The following is a 19631-nucleotide window of genomic DNA, read 5'->3' on the forward strand; positions in this document are numbered from 1 at the left end:
TCAGTCACCAGAGACACGCCGAGGGCAGGGTTTTGGGTACAAATCTTACTTAACTGCTTAAAACACCGCCTGGGGCCAGACTGACCGATGGGGGAGGCAGGATGGGGACCTCTTCACCCAAGAGCTTTCAAACCACTTCCAATAAAATAAAACCCAATGAACAGAGAAGCAAAACCCACCCAAACGGCACCAGCTGAGCCCAAGCTCGCCTGCTCGGAAGCGAGCTCAGCTGCACTGGTTTCTAAACCAGGGGCACCAGGGCCCCAGCAGGTCCCTGCCCCTTCGGTGACAATCGCTGCTGGCGCTTTCTCCCCTCCACACTCTCTCGAGCACCATTAAACAGAGAGGAAAGAACAGCCAGTGCTCGGGCGCAGGGCAGCCCCTCTCCCTATCGCTTTTGTCCCCCTCCTCCCAGCCGGGTGCGTGCTGCTGTGCCACCTCCGAACCATTTCCCGACACTCGGGGAAGGTGGTTTTTGGGAGAAGAGCCGCCCCCGAGCTCCTGGCTGCCTCTCTGCCATGCCGGTCCCTCCTCCTTTCAATCCTGGCTCCTCTCTGACTCCTCACAAAATGTCTCCGTCGCTGCCTGCCAGACCCGGCTCCAGCCTCCCAGGAGCTCTCTGTTGCCTTGATGTCATTTGGAGAGGCTGTGAAAGGGGGGGATCTATCTTTATCCGCCCCGGGAAGCGCCATGCGCGGCTCTGGCACTGTGCAAGTAATTAACAATAATGAAAAGTTGGGGTTGCCATGGATATGCTGTTCTATTTACAACACGCATCTCTCCCCATTACCCAGACCCGCGCAGCAGCCGAGGGAAATCAGAGCCCCATTCACTGCCTCGGCGTGTGGGTTTATTTTTAACCGGGATGCTGCGATAGGAGGGCGGCCAGGCGGGACGTCAGGGGCTGCTCCTGCCTCTGCCATGGGCCAGCTCCTCCAAGCTGATGCTTGGGAAGCAGCACGTGGGGTTTCTGTGCTGCCCTGCCTCACCCAGAGCTCTCCGGACAGCTGCTGCTAGAGAAAAGAAACTCAATAAAAGCGCTTTTCAGCTACCTCAAACTAACTGGTCATGTCTTTGCTGTAAAAAAAGGGGGGGAAAAAAAGAGACAGTCCCCACATGCTGTTTTGAGAACTTTGCTGCCAACAGGCCCACGCTTCAGACCCTGCCTTGGGATCAGCGTTAGTTCAGGGGGAAAGAAAAAAAAGGGAAAAAGAGAAAGAGAAAACAAAGGAAAAAACACCATCCCAGGGTTGTTTTTGGCGGGCTGCTGCACGGATCTCGCATTCACAGCGCGCCGGGAACGCCAGACCTTGTTAGTACGCTGCGGGCTCTCACCTAAGGATTGCAGTTGGCTTAATTAGAGACTCAGGTGAACATGAAAGATTAAATATGGAACAAGGCTGGGGACAGGCAGGAAGACGGCCGGTTCGGGTTAATGTGTCGATCTGGGTACCTGCAGAATTAATTACGCCGGGAGTTGGGCGATGTGGGGAGGCTGTCACTGCTCCATCCCAGCACCGCCTGAGTCACCGCTAATAGCTGGCGCACGAGGTATGCACGGTATGAATCCTCTTCGGGGCTGTGTTATACGCCTGTCATTAAAAGCATCAGCGCTGGGGCTTTTTTTGGGTCTTACAGCTGCCGTCACACCAGCAGCACACGCGCTCGGCCCGCGGGTGACTCAGCCCGGGGAGGCAGGGGCTGCCTGGAGCGGATCCCGGGGGCTCGCGCCGCCCCCGCACGGCACCGGGCTCCCCCGCTCCCCGCAGCGGAGCGGATAACGCCGATAACGAAGGCACGAGAAGCCCTAGTTCTAGCGCCTGCTCAAATTCCCATCAGGTGGGGCCCGTGAAACCTAACCCACCTCCTTTGGGGGACGAACGCCACGGCGCTGGAGCAGCAGCTTTTCAGCTGCGGCTAAAGGAAGGCCGGAGCTGCCCTCCTGACCAGCGCGGCACCAAAAAGGGAAGAATCCAAACCACTCGGCCATGCCCCACAGCCATCTCCTCTGCTCCTCCAACAAACCGGTTCAGCAGCCTTCTGGAAAACCCGCGCGGGTTACGAGCGAGCGCGGAGGGTGCGCGGTGGCTCGGGGAAAGCACACGCTCTTCCGCCCCGCTCCTTCGCCTGCAGCCGACGGAGGGTGCCGGGAGCGAACCCCCCAGCAGCCTCACGCCATGAACCCCCGCAACCCCCCGGCCTGCTGTGCTCCCGACGGAGCCGAACGTGCTTCCATGGGGGAACTACAGGCCAGACCGCACATCCCAGCGCTACGTGGGAACCCAACAGGCCTCAAATAGAGTAGGAAAGAGCACAAGAAGCCCAGACGTGGGGTCAAGCACAACAGGGTGCCCAGCGTTTTGGGCCTCTGCAGCATGGGAGCTGTTAGGGAACGTGGGCTCCATCACAGGCTCCCCACCGGCCCCGTGACTCAGAGCACCCCGTGGATTTGGGAACGGTCACCCCAGCCACGGCCCGGGAGCCCCTGAGCCAAAACCTGCCCCTGCCCAGGGGACTCGGCCCAGGGGCTGGAGATGTGCTACCCGCTCTGCTCCCTGTGTCACAGGAAAGCAAACAAAAACCCGGCTGTGTGCTGACATCCCCCTGCCTCCCCAAGAGGCCTCCGGTGACCCACATTCGGCCACTTAAATCGCACGCGGTGACATGAAGCTCAGGTTTTGTTTCCCCCCATTAACAAGCCGTAGCCCGAGCGATCTCTGCTCCGCACTGTCACCTCACATTGAACAAGAGGTGGCCGATGGCTCCATGGCTGCGTTTATCCCTGGGAGATATCCCTGTCTGCCTCCCCTGGGTCCCTGCTGCCGTCAGGGAGGCGAGGAGGAGAAGGCAGCACCCCAAAACCGTGCCCCAGCTCTCCTGAAAGCCATAAAGATGCCATTTGGCTGGGACGTGAGCACTGCCAGGGCAGTCGGTGCCTGTTGCTCTGTGGTTTGACCACCCCGGGATGCAGCTGTTGCTACCAAAAACCAGGAGGTCCCACGTCCCTGGGCTTTTTGCATCACATGGGGGACCTTTTTTTTGCATCACGCCTGTGCAGGCGGCCGAAGGCGGGGAAGAGTAAACTCTGGTGTAGCCATGGAAACTGGAGAGGAGGGATGGCTGGATGGCGGCGGATCCCTGCACACGCGTGCCACGGCCGCGCGGAGAGCAGCCATCTGCTCCCCACCCAGCCAGCCCGACCCTGCGGCTGCTGATCACATGCTGATCATGGAGTGTGGCAGGAAAACACCCCGGTCATTAAGCTAATAGCCCTAATGACTGTGGGCCAGACGCACCCTTCGGGAATGTGCCCAGGACTGCACCTTGCCACGCTCACCCCAGCACTGGGCACGGGGGTCTGAGCCCCCCCAATGCCATTGTCCCCAAAGGCACCGCGGGGCGTAACCGAGAGGGTCTGGTCCCACTTCAAGCATCTCTGCCCCAACACGGTCTTTGTATCTCTTCCAAGAGATGCACAGGTTCCTGTGGGAAGCGAGGGGAAACCTGCCCACACCGCGGTGTCTGCCTTACAGGAGAGCTGCTGCCGTCCCACGCAACCCCACCAGCACCCAACGGGAGCGTGGGCTGCCGTCCCGGGGCTGGGGGTCCCATGGAGGCCCCGCACGCTGGGGCGGAGGGGGAGCAGGCGTGTGCTCCCCTGTGCTTGAGAGCAAACCCCCTCGGTCCCACCTGCCCCTCCGCACGTCTGCTCTGGCCGAAATGGCTCCTGGCAGGAGGGGTGGAGGACAGCAGCACCCAGCAGCACCCAGCCTGCCCGCCGAGTGCCCCCGGCTCCCCCCTTCCCCGCTCTCGCTCCCACAAGCGAACCCTTTGCCAGGGCTGAGTGTGGGGAGAAGCTGACATTTCCTTTTAGCTCCCGTCCCCGCTGCATTTGCTGCGTCCTTGGGTCAAAGGCCTCCCAAGTTTCCCTCCTTGCATCCTCTAACCCACACTAGAAACACATCAGGCTCCTGGCAGGGTGAAGGTTAAAAGCACAAGTTACACCAGCGTTAAAAACATCCGGGCACAGTTGTGTGAGTAGTTAAGAGCTGCCCGGGAGGAGCGGATGGGGCCGTGCAAGAGCCAATTCCTCATTTAATGATGGTCAGTGAGGGGTTTAGATGCCTGGGGAGGGAACCCCCAGGTTGTGGAGGCTGCCACCCCAAAACCCATCCTCATCGTTCCCTGTGCTACCCGTGGCCAACACCACCCCAGGCTCGCACTGCGAGGGCTCCGAGCCCCCGGCCGAGGGCACGGTCCCTCGACCCCAGCTCCCGGGGGGACACCCCGGAGGTTCAGCCCGTCTCTCAGTTTCTCAGTAGACTGGAGATCACCCGGGGGTTGGTCTCTGCCCCTGGGGTGGTGCAGCTCCGAGGAAGGCAGCAGAGAAGAGCTGATGCAACGCAGAGGCAAAGCAAACCTCGAGCTTGCACAGCCGAAATCCTTACAGTTTCATTTTTTGGCCTTTTGAGGTTTTTCTTAATTTGTCTATTTTTGTTCCTCGCCCACCTCCGCGCTGAGCGTGACGAGAGCCCTCGCTGGAGAGGCAGGGTTTTAAGGGAGACCGCTGGCTGTTACAAAGCAGCGAGGCTCTTGGAAAAACAGCCTCTGGAGCAATAAACAGCCTTGGTGCTGCGAGGGACGGCTCCATCTGGGCTGCTGAGTCACGAAACTGCCGACGGCAGGGACGGGCCAGAGGGCTCGGGGCAGGTGAACCTTCCCATTAGGGATTTTTGCTATTTCAGTCTGAACGTGCGACAGCAAAACCAGAAACCGAACAGAAGCAGGCTGGGGCGGCAACGCTTGGCTCCAGCAGCCGGTGGGTTAACGTGGAGGCTGCCCTCCTCCTCCTCCTCCTCCTCTGCCCGGTGCCAGGCAGCCTTGTCCCGTCCCTGCCACCACGGGAACAGACCCCCCCACCTCAGCCCCACGGTTTCCAGCTGACGCCAAACTCTCCCCTTTGCCGTGCCGATCCCCCTGCCCACGCCACCCCTCCGTGGGGACCCCAGCCCACCCTGCCGCCGGCAAGGGGCCAGCCTGGCCCCCGCCATGGCACCCACAAGAGCGAGGGGCCCCCCGGGCCACCCCCCTTCCTTCACCCTGGTTCCCAACGTGGGGAGCAGAGAGCAGCGGCTCTGGCTTGGGGATGTCCTGAGCCCACAAAAAACAGGCTCAGCTGTGTCCCCCCTCACCAGGCACCTGCCTTGTCCCCACAGGGACTCTGGCACATCCCCAAAGGGACCCTGCCTTGTCCCCACACATACTGGCAGGCTCCCCATGGGGACATGACATATCCCATCCCTAACAGGGACCCCATCATGCTCCTTCATGGACCCTGCCACATCCCTGTCCCCAAAGGGACACCACCATGTCCTCACAGGGACCCCGCCATGTCCCAACACACTCTGGCAGGGTCCTCATGGGGATGTGACATGTCCCATCCCTAACAGGAACCCCACCATGCCCCTTCATGGACTGGACACATCCCCCACACGCTGTCGTGTCCTCACAGGGACCCTGCCACATCCCCATGCCCACAGGGACCACCACTTGTCCCCAGAGTGGCCCTGCCACATCCTTTCATTGACTCTGGCCACATCCCCACAGGGCCCCCCATCATGCCCCCCCAAGGGACCCTCACTTGTCCCTGGCTCCACAAGGACCCTCTTGTGTCCCCAGAGTGGCCCTGCCATGTCCCTTCATTGACTCTGACACATCCTCAGCCCCGCAGGGACCCCGTCGTGTCCCCCCAAGGGACCCTTCACTTGTCCCCCGCCCCACAGGGACCCCATCATGCCCCCCCAAAGGGACCACCACTTGTCCCCATCCCCACAGGGACTCTCTTGTGTCCCCAGAGTGGCCCTGCGATGTCCCTTCATTGGCTCTGACACATCCCCATCCCCGCAGGGACCCCATCATGTCCCCCCAAGGGACCCCCACTTGTCCCCACACACTGTCACGTCCCCACAGGACCCCCGGCGAGTGGCCCCGGGCCGAGGGCAGCTCAGCCGCAGCCCCCCGGCCCCGCCGGGCCCCCGGCCCCCGCGGGCTGCGGCGCCTTTAAGGCTGGGCCGGGCGCCAGGTGCCTCCGCCCGGGGGCCGGGCCGGGCGGGCCGGGCCCCGCCGTAGCCTGGTAACCGCGGCTCGGCGGGCGGAGGGCGGCCCCGGCAGCGCCGCGCTCAGGTGCCAGCCCCGGACACCGAGCCCGGCTGCCGCCCGATAAAAGTCCTGCCCCGCCGGGGTGCGCGGAGCCGCCGCGCGGAGCCATGGTAGGAGCGGGCCGGGGGGGCGGCGGGGACCGGGAGAGGCGCCCGGGCCTGTGCGGGGAGGGGGCGAGCGAAGGGGGGGGGGCGCGGGGCGAGCGCTCGCCCGGGGCCGGCAGCCAGCGCTGGGCCGGGGGGTGCGGGGGTCGCCGCCTTTCCCCGCTGCCGTCGCGCTGCTCCGGCGTTATTTACTGCCCGCCGCGGTAAATGCGCCTTCGGGTGCTCTCCCCGGGGCGGGGGGGGCAACGCAGCTCCGGCTCTGCCTGGGCGACCACCGGCCTCTCCCCCGTCCCTGCGGTGCGCCAGCCCCTCATCGTGGCCTCAGGTCTGCCCGTGCAGGCGGCGCAGCGCTGCCCCCCACCCCAAGGGGGGTGCCCCCCTCATCCCACGGGGGGTGCCGGGGCTGTGCCGTGGGGAGAGCGGGGCAGCCCCCCACGCAGAGGGGCTGGCTGCAGCCCCCCGCAGCCTTGGGTCATTGCCAGGGTCAGGGGATGGCCCTGGACGGCGCAGACCACGGGGGCGGCTCCTAGAACAGGACAAGGCGGGTGCCGAGACCCCGAGCGAGCGCGGCTGGGGAGAGGGGGGGTCGCTTCACACCCGCACCAGAGCGGCCAAGCGCCGAGGTCGCGTGTTTCCTCGACGTGGAAACAAGCCTCAGCCCACGCCGCGCTCGGGGCAGTGCCGGAGCGGGGCACCCATCCCCGGCTCCTGCCCGTCGGGGTGCCGGCCGCCCTCGGCACCCCCGGCTCGCGGGGCACCCCGGTGCCTGCACACCCCGGCGCGTGCCTGCGGCTGCCTGGCCTCGAAACCCAACCGGTTGTTGCGTGCAGGGCCCTTGACTCAGCTCCGGAGTGGCTGCTGTGAGCAACGCTCGTAATCAATGAGTGGCGTTTGGCTGGAGGGAGATGGGGAAGGATTATAACCTGTTCGACTGGGCAGCAAATGAGTCTTTTATTCTGAAGCTCCGAGTATTGACAGATGTCCTAATATCACGTTGCAGGTTCAGTTTATCCCTAATGCTGCTGCCACAGGAGCGGCGGAGGGATTAGCACTGACAAAACACTGTTTTCCCTTATGATACACCGGATCAACTGTCCCTGCTCTGGCAAGGAATGAATTCCTCCCCCAGGCCTCTCCATCCACCTTGGTGCCTGCCACCGTCCTGGGGACAGGCTCCGTAGCACTCTGGCTCCCCAGCAAGGAAAAACAAGAGTCCCCAGTTTGGAGGGCGTGCGCCGTTCCCCACCGGCAGAGCTCTGCTGCCGTGACTTGGCTAACGCGACCCTGGTGAGCGTCAGGAGGGGAGCAGTAATGCAGCAGGGTTTAATCGATGTACGCCTAGAAGGTGTGAACGTGCAGCTCTGCCTCTCCTTCCTGCCCCCAAGGGCTCGTCGGGGGCCTGGACAGGGGCACACACATCCCATCCTTCCTCCAGCAACAAAGGTGAAATCCCAGGGATTTCATCCCAGCCCTTGCTGCTCTGCAGGGTCGGCTCCGGGCTCTGGCACTGCTTCCTCCTTGGTCAGGGCAATATGGAAATTTGCGAGGCTTAACTCAATACCTGATCCCAGCTGGAATCTCAAAGGCACAGCGCCCGTGCTGCTCTAGTGCTAGAAACGTACAGGGTGCGGGGGAAAATCTTCTGTCTAAACCAGACGTTACGGGAGGGAGGAAAGAAACGCAGAAGCCTACACAAGAAAGTCTCAAACAGAGCTCTGTTCTGAGAGCCGGCACCGGCTTTGTCCCAGGGCACCGGCCACGTGGCACATCTGGGTGTCCAGGCAGAAGGCAGGAATGAGGAGAGGGGAAAAGAGCCTCCTTTCCCTAGGAGGTGGGGGCAATGCCTCAAACCAGGCATGGGAGCTTCTCCCAGCCCCTCTCCTCCCCAGGTACACCACCCTCGCCACACGCACACCGATTTATCGCTTCAAAAAAAGATGCGCCGAGCAACCATAACGCAAACAGACCAGCAAACATCTAGCAGATAGGGCTCTGGCATTTGGAAATAGCTGAGAACTCCCTGAACAGCAGCCCCGGCTGCTTGGAAATAAAGCCTTAAACTGGAAGGGAAACACACTGCCCACCCTTGCTCGGGCACCGCAGGGCTGGGGGCGGCTGCCCCAGCGGTGCTGCCTGCAGAGCACTCCCTGGTGCCAGCACTACAGCTCCTGGGCTAGTCTCACCCAGCTACTCCCCCACTTTAAAAGAAAAAAAGAACGATAATAATCGGGCATGTTTTAGTTTCCCAGCAGAAAGGCTCAACAGGTGCCGCCACGCTCCCTCCAGCCCAGCGCATTGGGGTGCCTGGCTGCTGAGACTTAGTTTTCCCCTCTATCAACATCCCACCTGTCAGCACAGAGGGTGGCTGCGGGTCCCCTCCCCTCGGGGGGAGGCTGAGCCCCGGTTCGCCAAGGCCATGTGAATCTGCTCGGTGTCCCGAGCCTTGGGCAGAGCGAGCGGCGTCCTGCGAGGCGAGGGGCCCGGCCCTGCGCTGCGCACGTGGGAGGCATTCGCTCCCGCACGTAAACTTGATTTCCCACTAATTGATTAAAATTGGCCTCCCTTCCTGTTACCCTAAGCAACCCCATCGATGTGCTCAGAAGGTGACCTCATTCCTTACAGCTGCTGCCGACCAGCCCAATCCCATCCTGCTTTCTCGCCGCTCTCCCTTCAGCTCTTGCTTCCTGCTTTTACTGCCCCAGCTGAAGCCCTGCCCGGGGATCCCCAGGCAGGGCATTCCTCCAGTGGGGTATGGCACAGGTTGGGTTTACCAGGGGGATGCCAGGCTTTGAGAGCCCCCCGCAGAAGCGGGGCTGCGTTGGGAGCGTGCACCAGTTGGCAGCACCCCTGGAAAAGGTCCGAGCGAGCGCCAGCGTGGAAGCACCGGACAGTTTCCAGGGCACGTTGCAATGAATTTGCAGCTGCCTTCGATTTTCTGGGTTTTGAGGTGGGCTGGCAGGGACAGGGCAGAGCACGGAGCTGCTGCCACATAAGCAGGAGGCACAACCCCCTGCAGCCCTGGTCCCAGCCGGGTCACACATGAGCAAACACACCAGGTCCCTGTGTTTTGCTCAGCTAATAAGGAAGAGGTTGTGTCCCTCCTGTCAGCTGTGACTGCGCAGGGCACGTCCCCAGGAAAAACAAGGCTCCATCTTGCAGCACCCCAGGCACAGGTCTGCTCCCCAAGCGTGCCCCAGCTCCTCTCCATCCACGTCCCCCCAGGGTCACGCACGCACTCGGACACGAGGAGCAGGGGCTGGAGCAGGGGAGCTTCTCTAAGCTCCACCTGCAATCCAGATACCATCAGCTGGCACTGAAATAAGCTGTAGCGCTTCAGAACAGATGATTATCTCCACTCAGGGTCCAAAAACAGCCCTTGGTGTTCAGCTGAGTACAGAACTGACGCTGCACACAACTGTAGGATCCTGTTCATGCCTCCTCAAGGCTTAATTCTGGGATTTTAGAGAGTGTTTCATCCACCTGACCAGAGTTTTTAAGCGAGGCACGGATGGCCACGCTGCTGGCCTGTACTGGGGCCCCGCAGGTGAGCCCGGTGCCCCCGCTGCTCTCACCACGCAGAGCATGGCGTGTCGGAGCTGGCAGCTCCGGAATAACAGACACCGCTTTAAAAAGAAAGATGGTTTGTTTTTCTTGAATAAAATCCTCTTGCTGGTTGCCGAGGGAAAGCTCGTTCCCAGAGCAGAGCAGCACGGTGGTATCATGCAGGAGTTTATAAATACCAGCGTGCCCGGGGTCGCTCTCCCCGTGGCGAGGGGTTTGCTGACAGCTGGTGGGATCCAGCTGCCGAGCAGCGAGGAGGCAGCCCTGCCTGCTCCGGCTGCGGGCGCGAGGAGGGGGCGGCTGCGTGGCCGTGGGCAGGCTGTGCCGCCTCGCCAGCCTGCACGGGGGGGCACGCAGGCAGCCAGGGACCCCGGCCAACGGGCCCAGCATCCTCCGATGGATCCTTCCAAAAGCCTCACCACGCGTTTATTTTTTTCCTACTCCTTTGGTGCTGGGAGAATAGCAGAGCAGGGAGCCAGGCTTTGGGTGACGGGGTGAGGAGGGGCCCAGGGTCTAGCAGAGCACTGCTACACCTTCAGGAGCTCATCAGCTGGGCTGATGTACAGCCACGGCCTGCTGGTCTGTAAACCCTTGCGGTGCTGCCCGTGCCTTTTGCAATTGCTCATTAACCCCTCGTAAGTTTGCTCAGTGCATTAACCCGGTCACAGACCAAGGCTCTGGCGTGACGTGCCTGTGACCGAGCACAGACTGGCTGCGGGAGGCAGCGGGTGAGGCTTGCAAAGCCCTGTCCTCACCCAGACCTGCCATCGGTGCCCGTGGAAGGGAGACGAGCTGTGACGCAGGAGCATCTGCTGTCACCCCTCCAGAAGCAGCGTCACCGTGGGCTGGGGCAGGCCGATGAGGGCTCGTCAGCCCTGCGGCCTGGAGGGCTGGCTCAGCTCTGAACTCCAGGTATGCGGAGGAGGCAGTGCCACACCGGGGGAGACCCGGCTTTGTGCTCAGGGACTGTGTCCCATCTGGGGTCCCCGAGCAAGGAGAAGCCTGGGATGTTTCGCCACGATACCCTGTGAGTTTCTCGTGCAAAGGGGAGTCGCCTGAAACGCGCCACGAGACCTTTGGGAAGGTACCAGGGTGTTCTTGGAAGTGCTGGAGACCCAGTTGTGCTGCACGAGTGGCCAGGCCTGCTCAGAGCGTCGGGGAGGCAGATTATTATCTTGATTTACCATCTGACAGCTTCCATCCAGTGCTCGCCCGAGAGGGAGCGCAGGCTGCAAGCAGGAATCAGCCGGGGTTCAGTCAAGGCATCCTCTGTCACAGCCCGGGTCACCCCACCATCCCCTCCTGCTTCCACACCAAACCGCTCATCCCTCCCATCCCGAGGACGTGCTGCTGGCCCTGAACCACGCACCCAGGACGGGTCTGTGACAGCTTCAGGATCACACCCACGACAGCCAAAGGCAGGAGAGCAAAGACCCCCACGGCGCAAACACCGAGCTGCGGCCGCTGCTGTGACGCCCAGGAGAGGCAGGACTGCCGATGGCCTCGAGCCCACTTCAGGCTCCCTTGGACTCAGCACGAGCGAGCCCTGACCCTGAGAACAGCTGCAGTTTGTGCTCTCTGCTGAAATTTATTTTAAATGCTGTTCTCCAAGACCATTTCTGAAGCAATTTGCTGTTCAGCCTGGCTAGGAAGAGCCCTGAGCAGGCTCGTTCGTTCAGCGCCTGCAATATTGACTCTTCTCTTTACTGCAGCATTAGAGAGCATTTGTCATCTCCAAAATGAATAACTTTTCCTCTCCTGGGAAGGGGAGAAGGCTTGCTTCCGTACTGCCATTTCACACACCCGGCCCGCAAACCTGCTTCGAATCCCAGATGATGCTCTGGGAGAGAAACGAGGGGCTCCGGTGTCTCTGCTCTATCACTTAGTGCCCTGGTCTAGTTGACAGGGTGGTGTCAGGGCAATGGTTGGACTCGATGATCCCAGAGGGCTCTTCCAACCTGGTTGATTCTGTGATCCCTCCCTACCCATGGAGCTGGCTACGGGGGCCCACAGCTGCACAATTTCCCATGGCCCAGGGGCAGAAGGGCTGGGAGATGCTCTCACCTCTGCCAGGTACCAGCTACCTTGCCATATTACTGACATACAGCCTGACACCAACTGCAAGGCTTACCCAAGGAACAAGTCACAGCCTGTGCTCTCAAGCCAGAGGAGCCCTTAAAAAAAGGAAACCAAAAACAAACCCCCAAAATCCAGAGAAAACCACCCAGCAGCACCAGAACAAGAAACCAGCAGCTCCGACTTGCCAACTCATTGTCTAGAGACCGAGCAAGGCTTTCCCCTCCTGCCCTAGAGGTCACAGCGTATTTAACTCTGTCTTTTGAGCTTTCAGAGGTGTTTTCAATCCTGTCTCAGGAGGCCCAGGAACGAGGATCGCTTTCCTGCGGGGATGGCAGCCTTTGCTAGCAGGACTGCGTTCCCGGGAACGAACGCAAGAGAAACAAACTCCAGCTATCACAAGACTTGGAAGAACAGAGCCACAAGCATTGCCAGCCACAACCTTTCCGAGGAGCTGGACTGCTCGCTACCCAAACCACGCCATCAGTGTTGTTGTAGGGTGTTTGAAACCCCCTTCCCTGGAGAGGAGCTGCTCTGACACCAAGAGAGCCAGCCCCGGTGGGCTACAGCCCAGTGCCAAACTGGTCAGCCCCGCGAAGGCTCCGTGGGAGCAGCTGCCACGGGCAAGGCGCTGCCCCTTCTCCCGGCAGACCCGACCGTGGTGAACCACGCAGCTTCGCCTCGAGGGACAGCAGCAACACGCAGTGCCCGACGCGAGCCGGCCTTACCTGAGCGATGGGGGGGTGCAGGAGGAGGTCCTGTCTGCAGCGGGTGCTGGAGGAGTCCCCCTTCACTGTAAATCCACACCCAAGGACAGAGCTTCGTGGAAAGGACCTGGAGGCTTTGAAGACCAGACCAGAATCATCTCCAGGCTGTAATTACCCACTTGCTTCCCCCACCCCTAATTATGCAGATGAGAGAAATGGCAGAGCCCACCAATCTGGTGGGGAGGGAGGAGGCTGCACTGCTCCCACCCCTGTGTCACCAGGGCCAGGGACCCCCTGCCCCCCCCCGGGGGTCCCAGCCCTCCCCAGCAGCCCCGTGGGGTGAGCATGCAGCAGCACCTGGTCTCTGTGTGTGGGGAAGACCCAGGAGGAGTCTAGGAAGGGGTTTGCTGTGGGTCGGGGCTGTTACAAGATTAATTAATCCATTAACTGGAGCCAGATCAGCAAACGAGGACGTGGTAGCAGGAGCACCTGGCTGCTGCAGGACCACGCTGCTCCCTCCGGGCATTTCAGCCCTTTGAGGGAACCACAACCGAGTCCATCGCCCTGGGAAGGTGCTTTTGGAGGCAGCCCCGGTGCTGAGCCCGCGCCGGCTCCCAGCGCCATCCCGCAGTGTGCCGGGGAGCACCCACGAGCCATCTGAGAGCCTCCAGCACCCCGGGGACACCGACTGCAGGCTGGCGTGACCGCCCCAGCCCACGCAGCCGCTCAGAAACTCAAACCAAGGAGGAACAGGAGGAGATGTGGGGTTTGTTTTTCACATGAGGTGGTGCAGACGGGCTGTATCGGTGCCACTCTCCCTGTCTCCGTGCAGAGGCAACGGCTGAAGAGCCTTTTCACTCTTTTCCTCTCGCTCTGCCCCAGCACAGTGATGGGAACTACTGCGTGAAGAGCAACAGCGTTGGCTTACAGCGGGGACCCGGCAGGATAAAGCAGTTGTGTTGAGAGAGGCCAGTGGAGTGTCAGGGGAGCGAAAGAGCAGGCTTTAGGCAAGCCCGTGCCTGAAGCTGGCTGGGGCCAGGCAGGAGGGCTAGGAGAAGGTGCAGCTCTCAGGACAGATGAGGACTCACACCTGCCAGGCTGGTGGCAGCTCGCAGCCTCTGCCACCCGAGGCAGCCGCGGCCCCTCTCGTTGCCAGGCTCCCCGCAAGCCAGCAGCTGCTCAGCCGGGTCCGTGTGGGCAGCAGACTGTGGCTGTGTCACATGCCCGAGACAGCACGTCGCAGCCGGTGGCATCCCAGCCAGCTCCTGCTGCGGGAGCCGTGGCACAGGGGGAGGGACGCTGGCACCTGCCCCTTTCCCCCAGCATCTGCTGCTGCCCAGGGCATCCTCTGCTGCCAGGCGTTGGGCTGAGGGAGCACAGCGGCCTGAGCTCTGCGTGTATAACGAACGCCTCTCCAAACCATTAACTCTTTCTGGATGAGAGCAGAGGCACTGCTGCCTGCTGTCAGCCATCTGGGGCCCCAGGGAAGGAACTGGGACTGCGGGCACCCACCTGCGTTCCCAGCTGGCCCCAAAATCCGCCCCGTCCCCTCGCTGCTGGGGACAGCGAGCAGAGGAGGGACAGACGGACACCTCCCTCCGCTGCTGCTCTCTGCCCGGGTGAGCAGCGTGTCCGCAGCAGGAGGCTGCCCGTCCCACTGACCGTCGGTCTCGGCAGCCATGTGCTGCCATCACCGTGTGCTGCCCGTTCGCTGCCAGCCCGGTGGCGGCAGAGTTTGCAGAGCGAGCCCAGCCTGTCACATGCAAATGTCCAGATAAGTTGCTGCCTGCAAACAGGAACCACGTTATGGAAAGCAGCAAAGCCCTTCCCAAGCCGCCCCGAGGAGCGCTCCGAGCCACACAGGGAGCAGCCGGAGCCGTGGCCGTGGGGCTGCAGGGGCAGGCGGGCGTGCTCGACCCCAGGCAGCACGTCAGGGCCCTGCTGGGGCAGAGATTGGGGTGCCCCAGTCTGCAGGAGCTGCTGCCCTGCTCCCAGAGGGGCCGAGGCACCAGCAGCACCCACCAGCCTCTCGGCACGTTTGCAGGTCGCCCTCCGCTAACGTTTCCCAGCCGTCGAGGGAGGTGCAGTGGTAAAAATCCCGATGGGGTTTGTCATCTGGCCTCTGGCCGGCTTGTCTGAGCTCCCCAGCGCCTGCCAGAGCGTCCCAGCCCGCCCTGCCTCCCAGCAGCCCTGCACAGACCTCCCCAGCACCGCACAAAGCCTCCCTGGGCAGCCATCATGCCACGACCCGCTGGGCACAGCAGCTCTCCCTTCTCCAACCCCATCTCTGAAGCGGAGCCAGCCCCTTTCCCCCTCGCTCCTGGGGAGCTCAGTGTGCAGGTTCCTCGCTGGGTTGGGGCAGGCGTTCCTCTTGCTCACCCGTGGCCCAGCAGCGTTTCCCACCAGGCAGCTGCTTCACCGACACTCCGGGGACTCGGGTTATTTCTGGCTGGAGAAATAAAAGAAGGGGATGCTGCTCCCGTCCTCTGCTTCCCAGGAGCGGGACGCCGCGGCTCGCCGCACCAACTCTGCCCCTGCCCCTCTGCCCCCGGACCTCCAGCAGTGCCCCGGGGACAGGAGCGGGTCGCACAGCCCTTGCAGAGGGGCTCCCGGGAGAGTGGGCTGTGGGCACGGTCAAAAGCAGCGCAGACCCCCACTGCCTGTCTGGGACTAGGCAAGAGCTAAAGGAGATGATAGAGCAAATTACTTAAACTATTTTTACTTTTTTTTTAAGTTACAGCTTTTGTGCCAGCCTCGATTCCCCAGGGCCTCCCGTGATTTTAGCTGCTGCGTTGGCAGCAATCGGTGACTTTACGCTGTCGGCACTTCCCAAGGCCTCCCTCCCTCCCCGGGGAGCGGGCAGGGTGGCCGTGTCCTCCCTCCCAGTCCTTGGACAGCCACCTGAATCCGGTGGCTTAAACATACCTCGGTGGAGGGGCTGCCTGGGACCCTGGTTGGGTCCAGCACGGATCCCAGTAAACCCCGTGCTCTCCTCTCTCCGCAGCGCAGCGTTGGACACGCTCCGTGAGACATCCCAGCCTCAGCAGCCTGCAGCGTCCACGTGCCGGGTGGTGACTTGGAGCAGGACAGTTTGTTACTGAGCGTAAGTGCCCGAATCCTTTGAGTTGTCAGTAACAGCTCTTGGAGAGCAGGGATTTCACCTGCTCAAAGGACTTTCTGCCTTTGAAAACCGTGCCTTCGGTGCGGCTCCAGCCGGGTGCTGCGGTGGGGGGGTCTGCGGGGGAAGCCGAGTGCTCACAGCTGCAGCAAAACTCTTGTTGGGGCACGAACTCTTGCAGCGCTGGCACTTTGGGCCCAGCTCAAGGAGCTGCCAGCAGGGAACGAGCCACAGAGGAGATGGTGTTATGCTCGTTAAGTTACCATACCACAAAGCCGTGCCAAAAATCCGCTGGCAGCGTCACCAGCCGCTGCTGAGACCTGCCGGTGAGCGCGGGGTGCAGATGGCTGCGCTGCCGTGTCAGGGCCGGGGAAGCCGCAGTTGGGGGTCTCTCAGCCCTTCGAGGACCCTCTGACCCAGAGGGTTAACGGCTGGAGGGACAGATGCCTGTCACCCGAGGCGCTGAGCACCCCCAGGTCCCCTCCACGTGGGCCCAGACGTACCCGGGCAGCACAGGGACTCCCCAGCCCGCACTGACGGAGCCTCTCCCATGGCCCGTCTCTGCCTGGACACCGCACGGCTGAAAGGGACGTGCAAATTATTAGTGCTCTGGGGCTCAGCCCCTTGCTTGTGGCTTCTTGCCTGGCCTCGGAGAGGCCCTAAAGGAGCAGGGGCAGTGAAAGCGGGGCTCCTTCCTGGGGAGCACAGCGGAGGCAGCCAGGGGCGCGCGGCTCACACAGAGCATGTCTGTCTCCGAAGCGTTAGTCAGTCATGAAAGGAGCAGGAAAAGAGCCTCCCTCGTCCCAGCCGCTGCTTCGGTTTTACTCCCAGCTTCTGACATAACCAGGTCACTCTTTCCACACTTCCCCAGCCCAGATGAGAGCCGATTACTGCTCTGGATGGACATGACTCACTGCCTTTTCTAATGAGCAGCTTTCCTCTGTTTATGTACTTTGGCGGGGCCTTTCCTACACCTAAAAAAGGAGAAGGGTGGCATCGGGGCGAGGGCAGGGAAACCGAAATCGCTGGCATCTGCATCCAGCCCCAGTGAGCTGTTTCTCACCAGCCCTTTGGACTCTGGCCAGTTGGGAAGTTGCTGCTTTTGAGCATTGAAAAGGTGTAGCTGATCTTCCACGTGCTACTCCGGGTGAGACACTGCCCAGGCCCACAGGTAGGCTGCCTAAACCCTCAACGAGTAATTGGAGCTAATTAGGTTGGGAGATTTTTTTGGTTAATATCTGTCCAGGCACTGCCTGGGGGCCCCATGGTAATAAGCCCTGTGCAAGCCCAGAACCACCTTACCCCAGGGAGGTTTCCAGCAGGAGGGTGTCCAGGCCGCAGCCGGGTGACTTGGGTTTTCCTGTTCTTGCGCAGACGTGGTCGCGTTGGACGGCTGCCCCGCTCACGTGGCGTCGCTTGTGTTTTGCAGTGACTAAGCGGAGGAAGCTCTCCCTGTCCCAGCACCACCAGGCCAGACAACCCTTCCCTTGGCTGAAGATCCCCTCGGGTCTCTTCCCATAATGGAAGCGTGAGTGCCAAGCTCCTCCATGACCTCCAGAAGCCACAACTCCTTACCGAGAACTCTGATGGCTCCACGAGTGCTTTCCGAAGGTGCCCTCGGGGGCATCGCCCAAATCACCCCCTCGCTGTACCTGAGCCGGGGCAGCGTCGCCTCCAACCGGCACCTGCTCCTCTCCCGGGGAATCACCTGCATCATCAACGCCACCATCGAGATTCCCAATTTCAACTGGCCCCAGTTTGAATACGTGAAAGTGCCTTTGGCTGACATGCCCAACGCCCCCATCTCCCTGTACTTCGACAGCGTCGCCGACAAGATAAACAGCGTGGCGCGGAAGCACGGGGCCACCTTAGTCCATTGTGCCGCCGGCGTGAGCAGGTCGGCCACGCTGTGCATCGCCTACCTGATGAAGTACCACAAGGTGACCCTCTTTGAGGCATACAACTGGGTCAAATCGAGACGCCCCATTATACGCCCCAACGTGGGCTTCTGGAGGCAACTGATAGACTACGAGAGGAAGCTCTTTGGGAAGACGACGGTTAAAATGGTACAGACACCATATGGCATCATCCCAGACGTTTATGAGAGAGAGAGGAGACCCCTGATGCCTTACTGGGGGATTTAATGGGACTGCAGACAGGAAGCACAACAGAAGGGACGCGCTGTTCTGAGTCCACCAGACTGGAGGCATTCCCTTCTCCTTCTACAGCCAACTTTGGTTCTTTACCATACAGCAGAACCTCAATTCTCACCTCACTAACCTGCAAGGCCAACGATTCCCTTCAAAGCACTTCTCTCTACAGGGACTCCCCCACCCGCACTTCTCTGATTTAGCAGAATGAGCTCTCGTCCTAAGTTTATTCCTTTCATGAAGCCTCCCTCCCTTTTTTAGTCAGTTTATTAGTATCCTATGAGGAAAGGCCTAGAAGGCATTTGGCAGAGTTAATGAATAAAGTGCGCTTTGTGATGCGGTAGCCTGGATATTTCGTTAATAGCTTGTTTGCTTCCTTGCAGAACCCCGTAGTGGCCTAGGGAGCGGCACTAGCACCGAGCGAGGTCCTGCTCTGTGCTAGGACAGGCAGGAGGGCAGGGCTGTGGTGCTAGTGCTGGTGTTTTCTTTAACCTCTGTAGTGACTCTCAGTATATAGTGTTTGAGATCTTTAGTCAGCTCTTAATCTGTATTAAAAGTCAAAAAAAAAAATAAAAATGAAAGAGTGAAGTCAGTCCGTGTCGGCCACAAGTAAAATAAAATCTGGATGATTGAAATCAAAAAAAAAATACAAAATCCTTTTTCACTCACTCCATGCCAGGGCAATAGTCCTGGAATACACTTACACTACTGAAAAATGCTGGTGGTTTTTTGTGGGTGGAAAGTAAACAGAGATCTTGTCCACGTGTGGCTCACGACACAAGGGAGAGGTTAACCCTCCCCGCCCCGGACAGCCAAAGAAATGCGGAGGAGGCTGGGTGTGCCCGGCCGCCGTCCCGAGGGGCTGGGCTGGGGTTTCTAACATTCAATCCACCGGTAAATTGGAAGTAGGTAAAACCACGTGACTACTTAGCTCCGAGTACGGTCGTGATCTGCCTTAGCCCATTTCCAAATCACTTCACACGTCCTCAAGATTATGTTGCGTTCTAGAATTACCCCGCGCAAACCGGCGATCCGTTCACCTCCCGGACCAGGATGGCTTGACGGAGAAGGCTCTGCCTTGGTCCGCCCGTGACGAGAGCGATTCCACCGCGAGGCATGGGAGAAGCCTTCCCGCGGCGTCGGCGCTGCCTCCTGGACGTCGCTCCCCTCCCTGCTGATGGGAAGGGACTGGTTTTGTCGGAGTGTAACTGGGCAGCCAGGAGAGCAAGGCAAGTCCCTTCCTCGATGAGACGTTTGTGTCCTCTGTTGCATCTCTGAAGGAGGAATACGCAGATTGCTGGGTGCCGAGATAGCTATCTGATTTAAATGAGATTCTATACTTGTAAAAAAAAAAATCAATAAAGATTAAACGAGAACATGTGTTGGTTTCCTATTCAGAACTGTCCTAATGTCTCTCAAGTAACAGCGAGAACATGGTGTAATGCTGAGCAGCGGCTGTAAACAAATCTGGGCCTCAGTGTTGAGAAAAACACTGTGATCTGTTCCCGTCACTCGGCTAATCGCTTTACAGCCCATCCAGGTGTCCTGCAATTCCCCACCCTCATCACAAAAGCCCGGCAATTAATCTGGGTATTTCAAAATTTTTATCTTCCCAAGTCCGTGCGAGCGTTGCTGCACAAGCAGGTCTCTGGTTTCCCCAGACTAAACGCCGCTGGGGAACGTGGGCACGCCACAAACGTGCACGCGTGGCCTCCACCTCACTTGGATCAGGAGTAAAAGCAGACCTGGCTGGAAT

The 19631-nt window shown here is 60.5% G+C and overlaps 1 protein-coding gene across 1 annotated transcript; it reads left to right on the forward strand.

Annotated features, from left to right (window-relative positions):
* Positions 1 to 6161: 6161 nt before the first annotated feature.
* On the forward strand, positions 6162 to 19240 carry DUSP14 (dual specificity phosphatase 14). Its single transcript, XM_068415733.1, has 3 exons — positions 6162 to 6269; positions 15612 to 15710; positions 17155 to 19240. Exon 3 carries the CDS (start codon positions 17273 to 17275, stop codon positions 17867 to 17869), a length of 597 nt encoding a protein of 198 aa, XP_068271834.1. The 5' UTR covers positions 6162 to 6269; positions 15612 to 15710; positions 17155 to 17272; the 3' UTR covers positions 17870 to 19240.
* The last annotated feature ends 391 nt before the right edge of the window (positions 19241 to 19631 follow it).

Source organism: Nyctibius grandis, chromosome 18 (assembly GCF_013368605.1).
Source record: "Nyctibius grandis isolate bNycGra1 chromosome 18, bNycGra1.pri, whole genome shotgun sequence".
Classification (NCBI taxonomy): domain Eukaryota; kingdom Metazoa; phylum Chordata; class Aves; order Nyctibiiformes; family Nyctibiidae; genus Nyctibius; species Nyctibius grandis.

Excerpts from the sequence above, each read along its gene's own strand:
- DUSP14 (XM_068415733.1), top strand. The coding sequence starts at position 17,273 with ATGACCTCCAGAAGCCACAACTCCTTACCGAGAACTCTGATGGCTCCA.